Source organism: Pelodiscus sinensis, chromosome 2 (genome assembly GCF_052426305.1).
Source record: "Pelodiscus sinensis isolate ZL-2025 chromosome 2, ASM5242630v1, whole genome shotgun sequence".
Taxonomy (NCBI): Eukaryota; Metazoa; Chordata; order Testudines; family Trionychidae; genus Pelodiscus; species Pelodiscus sinensis.
Genome location: NC_143053.1, coordinates 101,806,945 through 101,824,507, shown reverse-complemented (window position 1 = coordinate 101,824,507; position 17,563 = coordinate 101,806,945). Strand labels below are relative to the sequence as shown.

The 17,563-nt window shown below is 38.7% G+C and overlaps 1 protein-coding gene across 3 annotated transcripts in view; it reads right to left on the bottom strand.

The window, feature by feature from the left end:
* Window positions 1-1,757: 1,757 nt before the first annotated feature.
* Window positions 1,758-17,563, bottom strand: part of ATP9B (ATPase phospholipid transporting 9B) — a 313,712-nt gene continuing 297,906 nt past the window's right edge. For 2 of the 3 annotated variants that reach the window (XM_075921103.2, XM_006128868.5), the window contains exons 26-29: window positions 16,139-16,247; window positions 10,989-11,046; window positions 10,106-10,309; window positions 1,758-2,123 (exon numbers count right to left, since the gene is read on the bottom strand). In XM_075921103.2, the coding sequence (XP_075777218.1) occupies window positions 1,987-2,123; window positions 10,106-10,309; window positions 10,989-11,046; window positions 16,139-16,247 (508 nt within the window). In that variant the 3' untranslated portion in view covers window positions 1,758-1,986. Of the gene's footprint in view, window positions 2,124-3,383; window positions 3,417-10,105; window positions 10,310-10,988; window positions 11,047-16,138; window positions 16,248-17,563 lie in introns of all 3 variants that reach the window. The other variant, XM_006128867.5, reaches the window with a different exon arrangement.

Below are 17,563 nucleotides of genomic sequence, written 5' to 3'. Positions count from 1 at the left end.
GATTGCTCCCAATAGAAGTCATTATTATAGTTTAACAATGGCTGTATATTGAGGACTACTCTTTGCTAATAATTGGTTGATTAATTCAAACTGTTATTTATAATCTGATATTTTATCGGAGGAAAGGTGAAATTAAAGCAAATTAGCAAAAAAAAAAAAAGGGGGCCATATTTAGCAAATTTAAATATGGCTGTTTAAACTAAACAAAATATAAACTAACAGAATAGCTTGGCAATTGCCACATAAAAAGAGGAGAGGTTTCTGCAAATACAAAACAGTGACATCTTGTGGAGATATATAGAAATGATATTTCCTAAGGGCACAACAAAATTTTTTGATTATAATGATTATGTACTTAAAAGAAACACTGCTACAAAATTTCAATACAGATATCAGTAATATTTGGTAGAAATTAGGCTTTATTGCTTTTATAATGAAGAATGTAACTGTAAAAAAAGCAGTTAATAGCTGTTACAAGACAAAAAAACCCCAAACCCTTCAAAAACCAAAATAAATGGAGTGAATTGCAGTCCAAATAGCTTGGCAACAGTCTCATTGTCTGGAAGTGGTTAGGTTATTCATCATCTCAAAAGTTTCATTCATACAATATAATGTGTGTGACACAGGGGCATATTATCAGACAGTAAATATTTTATGTTGCAAAGACATAGCCAAACATAAAACATCTATGATAAAAATTAGATGAATATAAAGTATTTTTAAAAATGTACAAATATCTCATTAACAGAGAAGCATGGATTAGCTATGATTTTTTCAGCTGATGAAATACTATACCAAATAATTTTTTACATGTTTCTTGAAAAAGCAAACTTACACACAGCAGGAAATAAAAATAACATATGTGTTACAGTACAGAACATTTAGACCTCTCAGACTGTATCATTTTCTGGGGCAGACCTTAAGCTGATGTATTTTAATTTATACCAGCTGAGGATCTCTGCTTCTGTTCTTTACAAATTTTGTATCCAACAATCTGGTTCATAAAAAAACATAAGATGCCTGTTGGAAGATGAAGGATTTTCCTACCGTAACATTATTTTTTTTCTTTTTACCTGAGTAACTGAAGTAAACAGATTACAAGGCAATTTAAACATATTAGCTAATACAATGTTTACTAGACTTTTGATATATAGAAATGTACCTTGACACTATTTGCAATTTTACATATACAAACTAGATAGGAACTTTTAAAACATATTTACTGAACAGCAATGTCTGATATTCTGTACAAATCAGCAAGTGCAATGGAATTATGTACAGAAATTTTTACATATTTTGTGCAAGTTGGCTTCCATGTGCATTTAAAGAACAGCTGTCAATGTCACAGAATTCGTGTATCTGTTAATATTTACTGGTGTTAGGAATGGAGAATACAGAAAAAAGGACAACAACCCCTAAAGTAATACTGTGCTATGCAGACATCTGTACATCATTCAAATAGTGCATATTATCAATGTTTGAGGATGAGCAATATATAGCAGCAAATACAGACAATGGGCATTTACATTATCTAGGCTTTTTATACTGTATGTAAGTGGGAATGAATATACCTATATAGAAGCAACAAGGAAATAATAAGCAACCTCTTAGGAAATTATTTACTATTCAACTTTCTATTCAACTTTCAGGAGAACAGTGCAGTTGAAAAAAACCCCTTTACAGTAGCAACCAGCATTGCCAACTCAAATGTAAATTGAGTTTATTTTCTACTTGTAGTAACTGAAAAAAAATCAACATGAAGAAAATGAAGTTTATTTTACTTCTGATAGTATTATCAGTAAAGTGTAGTTCTCTATGTTATCTAGCAAACATTCCCTCCTCTTTTTGTGCTGTGTTTATGCCATTTGTTTAAAAGTTTTTCTTTCTTTAGTCCAACCAAAATATGTTGTCACTTGAACACAGTTTGTGATCTTAAGCAATTCTCAGAGTGGCATGGTTGAAAAAACTGAAGAAATACTGTCACATTTACGAGGTAAGCTTGGAGTAACTTGGAGGAGAAAATTTACGCTTCAAGTACTTGAGAATATAAAGTGGAAGACAGCTTACAACAGTGATAGCTGACACTTTCCACAGGAAGGTCAGAGTCGTGATAAAGGCAACATCTGTAGCAATAAAATAAGAAAATACGTTAGAAGAGGCGCTGGTGTAGATTCTTAGACTTACATGGTGCAAAGACATTAAATAGTTATACACCGTTTTCATAAGTTATTATTCAAAACTGTGCTACAAATTAATGCTGACTAAATGAGGAATACAATTATAAGCTCTAAGTGTTCTCCATTATTAATTATTATTATTATTAGTTAATGTTATCTAATCAATTTGGGCCCTATATAGGGCTTTTAGGCCCTCTTTTGTCACTCCAGCTCTTCTACTCTGTGTAAAGTGGCTGGAATGAGTGTGAAGCTCTCCCCCTAAGACTCAGAATATTTCCAATATACAAAGTGGTAGACTCTTGCGTGTCCTGCTTCACTGTTACAAAAAAGTTTTGCCATTGATTCCTACTGGACATTGCAGTCAGTTTTTCTTGGGTATAGAACACGTTCTCACCAGGAAAACCCCCCATTAAACGCACTAATCCACTGAAGAGTTAGGATTTTCTTTTCATTTTCATATGGTTTCTCTTGTTCTTATAATGTCTTTTCCAAGGGATAATGCAAATTCACATTCAGAAATTTTAATATTACTAGTGGGTTATGCGCTGTGCTTGTTACGCTCGCCAACCCCCTCTCTCTGGCCGCTTTCTCTTTATGTATGTATGTATGTATGTATGTATGTCAGAGAGAGAGAAAAAAAGAAAACATATTTTGTATCCCTCCCTTGCCCCAATATTCATTTAAGTTTAGAAGAGAAAATTAGCCAAAAAATAGAAAACATTCATAGGAGAAAACTCAGCATTTAATATCACCACTTGTATAAATAGCAGCAAGCTGAGACACATGTTCTATGTGTCATCAACTGAGAGCTGTTGATTATAGAAATGAAGATCAAGTTAGAAGAATTAAATTACTTTGGTCCCCTACCCTCGCACCTAAATTATTGGAAGAAATAGGATTTATATTATTCCTATTATTCAGCCATACTAGACATCCCACTTCTAGTCTTCTGTGACATTTTGGAACTGCCAGAGAAATTCTACTGATATTTATAAATATCAGATTATATTCTAATAATATACAAACACCACAAAGCCAGGTATCTGGAAAAACATGTTGTTAACTTGCGTATAATTTATAATGGGCTTATGAAAGAAGCCCTAGTTTATTCATCCATGAACACTAGAAACAGTAATGTCTTTATTTAATGAGTTTGGCTTTGTTTCTGTATTTTTTAATCTTTGAGGAAATTGTAATTCAACCTACCTAAGAAAGCTCCAAAAGACACTCTGCCTATACCTGTTACAAAGAAAGGAAATAGGAAAGGGACAGATTTATAGAAAAACAAGGAAATTAGAAAAGATTAGCTATACAAAATGAAACAGGTAAGAGAGATCAGAAAGATTTTATAAGTGGTATTAATCAGAATAATTTGAATAATTTCATGCTGTGCAATAGAGTTGAAATAATTTGGCATTTTGGCATTTAGTATCTATTTAAAATTAAGCATGCTTTAAAAGCATAAGTACCCAAGTTATATCATTTGAAAAAAACTAAAAAGTGTAAGTTACTATATCAACAATCAAATGAAGTTTACAAGTTTAAAACTGAGTTCAAATTCACTTCAGAAAGATGCAGCATGAGAAATGTTAATGCTCTGGTAATTCTATTAATCATTAGTCAAAATATGTCCCTTGCAAAATATATAGGATTTAGCATTAAGTCTGCTTAACTACTCACAAGTCTGTATGCTCTTGTTGTAGAGATATGCATAATGAGCACAATTCAACACTCCTCAGCAATGAGCAACTTAAAAGGTAGGATACAGTCAAATATTTTAGTTTTTAATCTTTCCAATGTTCACATGTTGCCAAATTTGTGATTTTTATGACTTTTAGGGGTTAAACATGCTCAATCTATCTAAAAAGCCTTTATTTAATTAAAAGTTCTTATTCATACAAAAATAGAGGAGGACATGGCTTGTTTGTACATGGTATGCAAAAACTTCATCATCTGATTGAGTTTAGGCAGAGAATAAATCCTGGTTAGGAGGGAGACACACCCGGGGTGTCCAGCCAAGAGCGGTGATGACCAGGGAGACAGGTACCTAGAGTGCCCACAAGGGATGACAGAGGGGGAATACAGGCACACTTGCCCTGAGCGGAAACCATAATAAATCCTTTCTTGGTGTTGAGCAAAATTGTGGCCATTTGATCAAAAGTTGAAGATATTTGTCTCCATTCTCACTGGTGCCTTGCCATGTGCAGTCCTTCTGTGGCATTTCAGTAGATAACCCACTACCTTCCATTTAAAGCCTCTGCCTACAAAGAGAAAGCCCAACAAGGGAAGATCCAGAAAGATGCAGAGTAAAAATGTCCAACTCAGTATCTGCATGGTGGCATAATTACAATGCACCTCTCCTGACATCTAGAAAGTAACAGGAGCATCCAAGAGCAAGAGGTGAAGCTTTTTTAATGGCACCTTCAGACCAAACAGATTTGTTTCCTGTGAGTATCCAGCTGTAGCTACAGAAAACCGTAGGAGAGAGAGATATCTGCTGACTTGCATGACAAAAATCAACTTTTAGTGCCATTTATTCCAGTTAACATTTCAGAGACAATGTAGTTAAGAGAGAAGGAGCTAGATTCTATTCTAAATTCCTGCTAATTACACCTGTGAAATCACATTGACGGCTAACTGAATTACACAGGTTTCACTGAGCAAATAATTTGATCTGAAAAATCAGTCAGAAGGAAAAACTCTCAGATTCTAGTGAAGGTTTGTGGGATTTGCAATTCAGTTTTGCCCATCCTCTATTCCCCTTTGCCTTCTAAACTGAGCACACATGACACAGCTATATTTCAGAAAACTGAACTTTAAATACAAATGTGTATTTATCATTTTCCTAGATACCTGCCTGGGGAACGCTGCACCACTGTGTGTATGTAGAATTCCTGTCTCCCCTACAAATGTTTTTGCTTCCCTTCAGAAAAATGACTTTCTGATTGGGAACCAAAGAGAACCTGCAAGAGCAGTTAGGAGTTCTGCCCCAAACAGTGCAGGTACATTGTTTTAGGTGCTTTGAGCAGCCAGCAGAGTTAAATAACTGTGAGGGCTCAGGAAGCCATGGCTGGTGGCTCCTGCCTTGTACTAGGCTCAGATGCTAGTCCCATCTGTGTTGGGAGCAGGAGAAGATGGGACTAGCTCTTCACATGCAAGGAGAGGCTGGCACAGACCCACCCCCAAAAGCCTCATCTGGCTACAAGAAGCTCTGTACCCTTCTCGCTTCCTGCCTTCATTACTCCTCAGCTACAGTGGAAGGGGCATGGGAAGCTGCTCCCTGTCCTCTCAACCAGGGCTGGCTTGAGCCATTCCTGCACCCTGGGCAGCGGGCATGCAACACGTGTGCGGCTCCGCCCCCCCGGCGCACTGTGCACCTTAAAGCTGCAATCGGGCGTGCGGTGCGTGTGGCCCCCGGCCCTGGGAGCGCGGCGCCTTTTACAGCTGCCATCAGGCGCCTCCCATAGGTTGGCGCCCCGGGGAGCTGCCTGGCTACCCCCCGCTTAATCCGGCCCTGCTCCCAATGCCAATGCATCTGGACTGCCCCATAACGTCTTCTGCTGAGCCTCAGCCCCCACGTTGAGAACTCCCCCAACAATATCCCTGCACCCAAACCCCTCCCTATGCTTCCAAGTCTCATCCCCTGCATCTGAAGCCTCCCTCTCCTCCTCCCCCAGATACCCACCTTACCTGCATCTAGAGCCCTTCTGCTCTCAGACCTCCTTGCGAAGCCTCACCCGCCCACATCTGGACTCTCCCTAAGCCCCTATCCACTGAACTCACAAACCCCCAACAAGCCCCTGAACCTCCAAATCCTCCCAGTCTCTCCACTGAGATATCCATACCCAGATTACCCCATACAGAACCCTTTGAGCTCACACCTGTTTCCCCTTACACTAAGTCCTTCCATACTTGAATCCTGCTATGCTGAACCGACCTGTTCACACCTGGATGGGTGCATGTGCAAGATGCTGTCCCTCTCTCTTGCTATTTTTATGCACCTGGTATGGGGATTCAGGAACCTGGGATGTTTCTGGGGCAGGCCCAGGCCTTGCACTGTGTCAGGGTTGGGTGCAGCCTCAATGCTGAGTCTGTGTTCAGATGTGGGAGACAGGTTGTAGGGGGATTTCCCACTTCTGTGTAGTCAGTGACCTGTGTGCCCCATTGCTGCGATGGAACCTCCACATTTATTTATTGACAAATGATGTGGAATTTTGCAGCATCATATATATATATAGTAGCCCAATGTCTGAGACTCTGTAATGTTGAAATGCTGGATGTTCCCTCTGGGGGGCGCTGTTGCCTCCCGCTCAGCTGGGCCGCCGCGGAGGAGCCCAAACTGCTGCTTGTTCTGCTTGCTCCCCCGCAGCAGCCTGGCTGAGCGGCACAGAAGTCAGCCAAGCACCACAGTGGGAGGCGAAGGGGGGTGGTTATGTGCGGCATGACAGCGGCTCCAGGCCCTGCCCCCTGGCCATGAACAGACCCTGTCTGGGGGGAAGGGTAGGGGAACAAGGGGGAGGGGGACATGGAGGACAACTGGGAGGGTGCAGGATCAGTGCTGGGGTGAAGGGAAACGATGCAGGGGGGCAGCTGGAGCTCATAGGCAGCCGCTTAGCCGGGCTGCTGCTGCGCGGGAGCAAGTGGCGCAAACAGCCGTTTGGGCTCCGCGCTCCCCATGCAGGAGGAGGAGGAGAAGAGAAAGTGAGATGGAGAGAGAGGCAGGAGATGGAGGAGAGCTGAGAGAGAGAGGGGAGACAGTAGGAGAAGGGGAGAGAGAGAAAGAGACGGAGCAAGAGATCAGAGACGCAGGAGAGAAGACCGAGATAGAAAGGGAATAGGACATGGAGGAGAGACTGAAAATCCCATTTTATGATGAGCTAATTGGATAGTTTTAAAATATTGTGCAGTTTTTTCTGAAGAATTTTTAATTTTTTTTGGTGCAGAATTCCCTCAGCAGTACTACATGGACAAAATGTAGGGCAATTGAAGTTTAATATAAGAAAAATAAATCTTAGCCTGAGTTTCCTCTAAAATTGCCATTTAAGGATTTTTGAACAATGTCTTCTGCTTCACATTGTAATCCCTTATAATTTAGTGATACACAAATCCTTATATGTTCTTGGATCAGATCTAATGAGACTCATTGGAACTAACTTCCACAAACCAACAGAATAAATCTTCAGCTCTATGCAAAGTCTGCTACACACATGGACAAAATGCCTTCTTAGTACACTAAAGTTTGACTTTACAGGCCAGGTTTCAAATCTGAATTAGGTCTCAAAAGATAAAATTTATACATTTGTTACTGAATATTTCATTGCAAAGGCTTTAGGGGAGAGACTTTCAGGTTTGGAATGTGTCTACAATATTAGATGTTGCTGTAATTCAAGCTTCAGCAATGCCCATTACAATATTTTAATTAAGAGAATTAAATGATAGGTCATATTTAAATTGCACAGGGAGAAATGGCATGGAGAACACTGAATACTGCTAGTAGTCATCACTGTACCAGGCTTTGGCCAGCAGTAATATATTTATGGACATTACCTTAGTAGTACAAGCAACAAATATTTTTATTCAATACAAGAAAATGATCATTAGGACTGGGAATATCTTTTTGGATTGTTTCTGCCACCTAATAAAATAGGCTTGATTATTATATACAGAAATATTAAAATGCATTCTAACTACTATCTGGAGACTTGAAATCAACATGTTAATAAATGTCATGTATATTTCTGTAAAACTTTTTATGTTACAGGTGTAAAGTGTTGATATGTCACTGGGATTTATCTCACTAAAACACTTCCCTGCCATTGCAGATGCCTGAGACATTGATGCACCTTAGTCCTTCCTGTTATCCACCTGTGGTGCAAATAGTTCTCTCAGAAATGTATTCCTTTGGCCTAATTATGGCTGTTGGATTTGGAGTGAGGGTGGCTGGGTGCTGTCAGGGCCTGTGACATTGATGAGGTCACACTAGATGATTTGGTGGTCCCTTCTGGCTTTACACTATATGACTCTAATGGCAGGTCTACGCTATGGGGTAAAGTCGACCTAAGTTACATAATTCCAGCTTTGTGAATAATGTAGCAGGAGTCGACATAGCTTAGGTTGACTTACTGCAGTGTCTACACCATGCTGGGTTGACGCAAGAAACTTTCCTGGTGGCTTACCTTAATGCTTCTCATTCCAGTGGAGTACTGGTGTCTTTGGGAGAGCAATCTGTGTCTAGCGGGTCTTTAATATACCCACTAAATTGACCCCTGGTGGATCAATTGCTGCAGCTTCAATCTCCGGGTAGTGGAGACAAGCCCTAAGACTTGGACTACACAACTGAGTCAGGCCAAAGCAAGGCAACTTACATTAACCTGACTAAGCGTCTACATTGAAATTTTGTTCCCGCTGACGTGGGACACCAACGCCACAAGAAGTGTGGAGTCAATATAGTTAGGTTGACACAATGTCAATGCAGACACTGCACTGCTGACTCATGGACGGTTGCTGGCTTTCAGAAGCCATCCCATAATGCCCCGTACTGACAGTTCAATCATTGCAAGCATTGCTAGTGAGAATGTGCACTGCTGACACAAGGCGGCAACTGCAGACATACACAAGCGATATAGTTACTGTGGTGGCTTTATGCTGATGGAAATTAATCAGATTTAATTTTGTAGTGTAGATTAGCCATAAGGCCAGGTCTAAACTACAAATTTATATCACTATAACTACCCCTCCACAAACAACAAATGACCTAACTCCCAGTGTAAGCAGTGCTATGCAGCTGGGAGGGTTTTTCCCACTGACATAGCCATCATCCCCTAATTACACAAACAGGAGAAGCTCTCCCATTGGTATAGCAGCTTTTTAAGGATAAACCAGCAGACCAGCACTAAGGGTATGTCCACACTGTAATAAAAAAACCACACACAATGCAACATATGGAATCAGGTTTCAGAGCTCAGACAGCTGATTCAGGCTAAGTGGCTACAAAATGGCAATGTAGACATTTGGGTGTGGGCCCTATCCCCAACCCAAATCTCTACACTGCAATTTTATAGCCCTTCTGCCTTAGTGTCATGTGCATGGGTCTTCTATTGCAGTGCAGACACACCCACAGGGTGCATCTAGACTGGCAGATTTTGTGCAAACGCTTTTGCACAAAAACTTGCCAGCTGTCTACACTGGCCACTTGAATTTGCGCAAGAGCACTGACGTTCTAATGTAAGAATTCAGTGCTTCTTGCGCAAATATTTTGATGCTCCCGCTCAGGGATAAGCGCGCAGGAGGGCCAGTGTAGACAGGCACCTTAGTTTTTTGCACAAGAAAGCCCGATGGCTAAAATGGCCATCGGAGCTTACTTGCGCAAAAGCACGTCTATCCTGGGCATAGATGCTTTACCGCAAAAGCACTTTTTGCGCAAAAGCATCCATGCCAATCTAGACGCTCTTTTGAGGAAATACTTTTCATGGAAATACTTTTCCATTAAAAGTATTTCCGCAAAATCATGCCAGTCTAGACGCAGCCAAAGAGTTTTGGAAGCTGGTACTTTGGAATGGTTTTTCATTACATTATATCCAATTTCAGTATTATATGTCTAATAACTACTCAAAGCTGATTCGAGATAAGCAGTTTGAGTTTTTGTCCCTGAAACAAAGCTGACAACAAAATAAGCTTATGTTACTTGAGTAAAATTGTCACAAACTGTATAAAAAAAGTTACAAATCCTAAAGAAAAACACGGCAGAGAATTTTGCAATTTGTGATTAAACATGTCTTTACATTCAAATTAAAATAAAATTTTACTTGTTGAAGCTCTTTCACAAACTATATTACTACACATTTGCAACCTAACATGAGAAAAAAATTACAAAGAATTGTATGTTAGAAAGTGTATTTTGCAGGGAAAGATTTTCCATAGCTACTTACCAAAATATTCATTTAGAAATGCAAGAGAGGCCACATAGCAGCCAAGACTGAAGAATTCAGCCACCACCATTAACCAGTGCCATGTTCGTATGGTCAGTGCAACCATCAAGAGTTCAGTCAAAATTAGGGCAGTAAAAGAAATTGCAACAACATGTACAAATTCAGATTCAAAAAGGAGAAGGGCTCCATACATCAGAATGCCACCTAAAAACAAACACACACACACCACAAAAAATTTGCACAGTGAATCTGTAACTATATGTTGGGGAATTCATCTTTACAAATGCAGGTTGAAAATGTATTAGCTACTGTGAAAACAGTCTAGATAATTTTCTTATTAAAGAGCAACACTAACATTTATTTTTAGATCATGTATATAAAAACAGAAGAATTGAAATGAGATTGTCAAAAACTAAAAAATTACTATTAGAATATTAAACACAATGTAGTGTAATGTATCTGGTCAACAATTAATTGTATTTTCAACAATCTCTCATTTATGTGTAGCAGTAGACAAAATGTGAACAACAATTTGTAACAGATTAGATAATTCGGATTTCTTAAACAGTACTTCTATCATGCAATGAAAGAAAACCACTGTGGAGTGTTTGCAATATGATAAGTGCTCGTTAAAAATTTTTGGATTAACATTTAATTAAAAACAGATAAGATTTTAGGCAACATCTATCAATAAAAATACCAAACCACACCACATCCTGAACAGATCTGGCACACTGCTTGAAAATTGATTCACAGATAAACAGAAAGCAATTTGTATAACGATGAATGAAATTTTAAACTTTGGAAATTTAATCTGTGATTGAAAAACAATATTGTTAACAGCAGACAGAAAAACTTCAGTAAAATTAGGAAACTCTCCTACCTTGGTAAATACTGATTAAAACCCAGACGAGGAAGGTTTTAAATGACAAGGATCTACCCTAGAGGAAAGAAGAAAAGTTAGTTAAATACAGCAGAAAAATCTACTTGATATGCAGATTTCGGAGTAGCATTACTCTGTCAAAGGCAAATGTTAATTTTACAATTACACAGAGAACTTTTATATGTGACATGGGCTGCAAAGTTTTTGTTAGACATGAATCTTACAGATTAGCTTGAAATTTGTGTTGAAAAATCATAATGTTGGGAATACAACAGTTGAATATAAAGAAAAACCAGGCATTTTATTTTTCACTGTTATTGGTTTCTCTTTTAGAAAGACTCTAGTTACATTAAAATTGTTACTTGGTTTGCTTTTAAATTTTTGGGAAGGACTTTTATTTGTTACATTTTAACATATGCATGAAAGAAAACAATAGTTTAGAACTGCAGTCCTGAGTCTCAAAGATACCAAACAAGACCATAATTGGTATAGTACATGCTAACTGTCCCTTGAAACAGACAAATTCTGCTCATCAGAGAGACAAGCTTTTAAGCAACACAGAGCTCTTCTTCAGTGGCAGAAAGGTACAATATTACCCTGTCTCTAGTATCCTGGGACTGATACGGAGCACTGCATATTCCTTTAAATGTCAGGTAGCCATTTGCTAAGGCACAGTGCCCATTTTTGTATTCATTAAAACAATAAAAGCTTATTACTTTAAAAGTTTTTATAGATTATTTCCTTACCCGATAATTTTTGTCTTCCCGTGGCAGTAAACAAATCATGGGCCTAATCAAAATTAATTGGCTTACACATGTATAAATCAAAGAACATATAATTTAGTTTGCATGTGTATATGCCTGTGTGTCATGCATCCTATGAATGGATTTATGAAACTCGTTAAGACTTAGAAGAAAGTGCAGGCACTGAAAATACAAGCAGGCATAAAAAAACTCATCTGTTTCTGCCTATGAAAGAGCTGATTACACCCACACAGATGTGACTCTGCATTCAGCAAAGAAATGGATTTCAAAATAGCCTGGGCACAGACAGTGATGAACCCATTCTATTGATATAGGCTGAGACTAAAAATATTATCCTAGTCTTAATCAACTCCTTATCCTTTGCCTAGAATTGCCTAGAATACTGGTCCCAAGTAAGGCAAACAAACCTGTTAAAATATGTTTAAGAACACACACTGAACAAAATTATGCAAATGATTTCATAGCCAGAACAAAATACACATCTAAGTCAAAGGCAAACCTAAATAATTTAAGAAAAATAGTCTATGGAGTTCAGAATTTTCCCTCTGAACAGGATATGTTGCTCTAGCACTGGACCATGACTCTTCTAGCCCACAGGTTACAAGCAGACAGCTATTTCTGAAAGTGTGGGGGGAATGGACTCTTGAAGCTTGATTCACCAGCCCTGAAGGTTTAGAATCTGCCCAAGAGAGGAGGAAATCTGCACCAGAAGTAGGGATTCAATCACAGAAGGGGACAAGAAACAATTCCATCACAGCATTATTTTATGACTCCATGCTGGCAAAGATGCTGAAACATTCTCTCACTTGGATGTCTGGCCCCTCCCATATCTAGCAGCCTTCACCTACATTCTAAGCTTTGTCCACTTGTCCAGGATCCCTCAGTAGACCAGGGAATGGTACTTCTCCTTCATGTGTCTTTCCTGTATTGGATGAGTTACTCTTCTGTACAGCGGAGTATTACTGGTCCATAACCACACATTGACTAGGTTTTCTCTATAAAGACAATACAGTTCTCAAGTCTCCTCACATTCTTAGTTTCTTCCTCCTAAAACTGTTCTCTGGGCTCTATTATTTGAAATTCAGTGCTGTAGGGGCCAAACCATGGAACCTTCTGACTCAGATTATTTAAACACTGGATTTGGGCTTGAACAAAAGTTTAGTCTGTATTTCACAAAACCATTGCACAATGTTACAGAGCCTAAGGTCTCATCTACATAAACACTTAATTTGCAAAAAGCTGGGTGTGAAACTACCCCAAACTAGTCTACAGGCATTGTCTGCATGTGCCCTACAGATGTGCATTAACAGTTGGTTAACGTACTCTAGTCTAAAGGAGACTAGATCAAAGTGCATTAAACAACTGTTAATGCATGTTAGCATGGTCCACATGGATAGTTTGTTGCAGGCTAGATTCATACCCCAACATCCACAGACTAAATATTCAAGTATGCAAGCCCTAAATTAACTGCATTAATTACTCTTTGGAAAGGAGCCTCTTTCACATAACACCAACAACATTCAATATATAAAAAAAGCACTAGACCACCACTGGCAGCAAGTGGGGCTGAGTGGAAAACTATCATGAGCTGAAGATTTCAATGTCTTGAAATGCTAATTTGAAAAAAGGGGGGGGGAGGGCGGGAGACAAGAGTGGGACTTTCAAACAGCTAAGAGAAAAAAATCCCCCTGCTCTCCAAGACTCCCAAGCCTGAGATAAAATTGAAAATAAAATGGATCTAAAGACTTTTGGAAGAAAAAAAGCAACTGGAAGTGACTGTGCATCAGGCACTGACAAGCTGCTGATAGAATAGATCCATAAACAGTTACATTAACTTCTGTAGAGGTGTCTGGAGAATTTGACATTCTAGAGAGGACTGATCTCACTGTATCCCAAGCGATTACAGTTATTTCAGACTCACCTGACCAATAATGAATGCTAGGTCCCAGACTTTTTGTAGCTTTCTGAGGGACGCAGGAGTGTGATTAGACTCCGTGTATAGGTAGGAAAAAGCCAAATTTGCAAGTTTCCTGTGACTTTTTGTAGCAACCCGAAAGCCAGGGCTGATTGTACCAATGTAAAGGACATTCTAGTTCAAAAGAGAAGTTCATACTCCAAAGGGAGCCACCAGTTTATATTGCAAGCCAAGTTCTGCAAATCCATTAGATACTTTACAAAATATAAGTTGAAAGGAAGGCACAATCCAGTGAACTGGAATCCAGATTTTGGTGGTAAATTTCAGAGACTCAGAGGAACAATTTGACACACTAATCTCAGACCCCTAGATTCCTCAAAATTAATTAGATAACTTTATGAAAAATAGAAATTTTAGTCTGTAACTAATGTTTTCCCTATTTTTATTCTCTCTTCCATTACTATTTTCTGGGACAGTATTCCAAATAGCTTTCCCCTGGCCAGGAGACATTGTCTTTTTTCAGCAAGAGGTGTACAGCTGACAGAGCTGGAGATACCGTGATTTTTATTTGTGATGTGCCTGCACTCTTTTGGAGGTGCAATTTTGTCAGTAGGAACTGATGGTCAGTGGCAAGTTGAGCACCCCTTCTGAATGCATATATCCATGACCATTGACTGCCATCCTAATGAATCCATCTGGCCTGTAATAGGTCTACCTTCAATCTTCTGGTGACAGAAAAGCAAATCAGCAATCACCATGCAAATTCTAGCAGTTGCTGCCGGTCCTTGTTCTACATAATATCAAAATTCCTGAGTATATTTGTCCAGAGATCATTATCCTTTACTTCCAGCTCACTGAAGTTGCCCATAATCAGGATGACATCTTTTCTCAGTTTCATTAAGGATTGTCTGCAGTTGTTGGTAAAAATTATCTGCAGTGCATTACTGGACTTGATACTATTGGGAATGTATACTGCAACAATGGCAAAATGCCATTAGCCAATACAGAACCAGACAATCTGATCGGGTAAGAAGCAACATGTATTGGTCTATTTATTAGTCTAACCTTGATAAAAATTAACTCCCTGTCCATTATCAGCCTTGAGCTCCATTTTATAATCTATTCAGCATTAACATTATGGATGGGACATCGTATAGGTGGCAAATGTCAAAAACTTGACCAGTGACCAAGACAGTACGGGAGGATACTTGACAGATATGGACATTTGTATAGCTTCTGCTATGTCCCAGACCATGAGAGGCCTCTGTGGGCTACTGTGACATTAAGCCTGGTATAAAGCCATGTATCTACAGAACCCCATTTATAGTAACTGTTTGGCAGTGAAATGTGGGTGTGGAGGAAGAATGAAAGACACCAAACTGACATTTTTTATTCTTATCTTCATCAACCTCTCCATATTAAGTGGCAGAACAGATCAGAAATGAGGCTGAGGCCAAATGCAGCAACCGCCTCCATCAGCACAGTTTGACTTTGGTGGCTTTCTTGGAATGGACATACTAGCATAAAAGATCAATGTTTTCTGAAGTGTTTGTGCCAATGAATGCTGCTATATGGACAGCTACATGGTTGCCAAAAAGCCCTAGAGAGACAGTAAGATTCGCAGTAATGGTCAATCTGAATATCCAGTCGTAACATCTTAAGGACCTAGCTAGAGACTGAACCAGGAGGTGTTTGGTCTGCAAGTAGATTATGATCCTTTGAGAACTGCCACGATGATGATCTCCATTGGCCTAAGGAACAAAAATCCTGAAACTATTTTCAAATATGGATGAAATCTTCTTTCAGCAACTATGCTTGCCTTTTTTAATATTATGTTAAAGTTTTGCATAACAAAACAGTATGGTTTATCACCAGTTGAAACCACTGAGATTACAGCTAGTTCAGTACATTTGAAAAGTGTTTTTTATAAATAATTTGGTTTGAAGAGCTCTTCTGCGGTTGAAATATTTGGAATGGGTCTTATTTATCAGAACAGGCGAAAAATGCACACTAATTAAAGCAAGGTATGAGAACTATACACAAACAGTAATGTGATTATGAATAAGGAATCTGTTAATGAAGCTAAAGCTAAAACCAGACCACCACAGATTTTAAAAATGCCTGGTTGTCATATTACCAGAAAAGATTATCCAACTCTATCTAACATGGTGAAAAAAGCTGAATTTCTCCTTAAAATTGTATTTCTAAAATTAAAACACAATTGTAAACTTAGAAAACCTGCCATAAATTATATTGCATTATATATTCACTTAAGTAGTAGTAGTAATAAACATTATTAATATTATGACAAAGTATTAACAATGGAAGAACACTTGGAAATCAGAAGGCCTAATTGTGAGTTTGTCTTACCTGAAACATCTCTTCATTGTAAATATAACTTGCAATGATTTTTGTGCATACCAGAGTCAAAATAAATATAATTTATATTTGAACACTTTGCATATTCATACCTTGGTGAGGTCCTTATAAAGTTCTGGATATAGCAATGCCATTTCTGGCTTCACATCCTGATCCAAAACTAAAGAGAAGACTGGAAACATAGTGTATATGGTCGCATACCTTAGGGAAAAAAACAGTCTATGTGAAAATCATTCAATTGTACTCTTTATGAAATCTATTAACATGAAATAATCCTTAAATAGTGATTTTTAAAGTTGAGTAAATCTGGCTTAGTGAAAGTTGTACCTGTCAGCGCGGGGTAACTTACCCACACACATTTGCAAATACTAATTTACCTGATCCTGGGCTTCTTCTGAGAGTTGCCAATTGTGTACAATTGTGGGACACCAATACACTAACAAAAATTTAGACAAACCTACCACCTAATTTATTACAGTCACAAAACTTAATTCAATTTTGAAACCAGACAAGACAAACTCACTGTTGCATCTCCTATTGTTAGCATCTTTGTAATACAATATGAAAAACAAATATGGAAACAAGTGTTGTCACATTACTGAAAGATGGCACAAGTGAATCAAAAGATCTCAACAGCTGGGTTTTTAATAAACATATGCTGTCTTAGGACCAATGGATTTGAAGACCACAAATCATGTACTTTTGATATGGTACTCTAGAAGATTTGTAAATTCTTTGAGAACTTCCTGTATGTCTATGAAGTGGCTAGTGTAATGGGACCCTGATTTGGTTTGGGTCTCTAGATGCTATTGTATTAAAAATAATAATAATAATAATAATAATAATAATAATTATAAAAGTGAGGGGGAAGAGGGCAGGAGATTAAGACAGACACAATGCATGGTTGCTGCTGAAAAGAAATCCTGAAAACATGCTGACAAATCAGTTCCTTGTAACAAGGCCATCTTGGATGCTTCCAGTCCTGAGTGTATGCAGGAGACAGAAAGACTGTGTAGCTGATTTGGAGACAGCCTCTATGGGAAAACTTCACGACCACTAGCAAGAGTTTCAATTTTTAGCAGCAAGAAGACTATGGTATTCTCACTTGGAGGTTTGGGGGTAAGGGGAGGAATCAGACCACCAGCTGAAAACTGGTTTACGGGAACCCCCTACTTCAATAGGAAGACTGACAGAGCCCTGTCTGGATACCAAATGAACTGTGGATATAAGTTTCTAGATACAAAATCTGCATTTGAAAAAAATGAGCTGTGGATATCTACATCTTCATCCATGGATGCAGATACTTGCAGATATAAAGCAGGTTTGCAGGGTTCTACAGCTCAAGAGGGCTGCAGATGACATCAAACACAGCTGCTACAACAGACTGAGAAGTCCCCTTCTTTGAGACAGCACTCAAGATTGGGTTTCCCTATGGGAGTGCATATCTATATCAGTGCATACGCAAGTGTAGGCAAGGCCTATCTACCACTGTAAATCAGAAAGATGGGCCAAAAGAA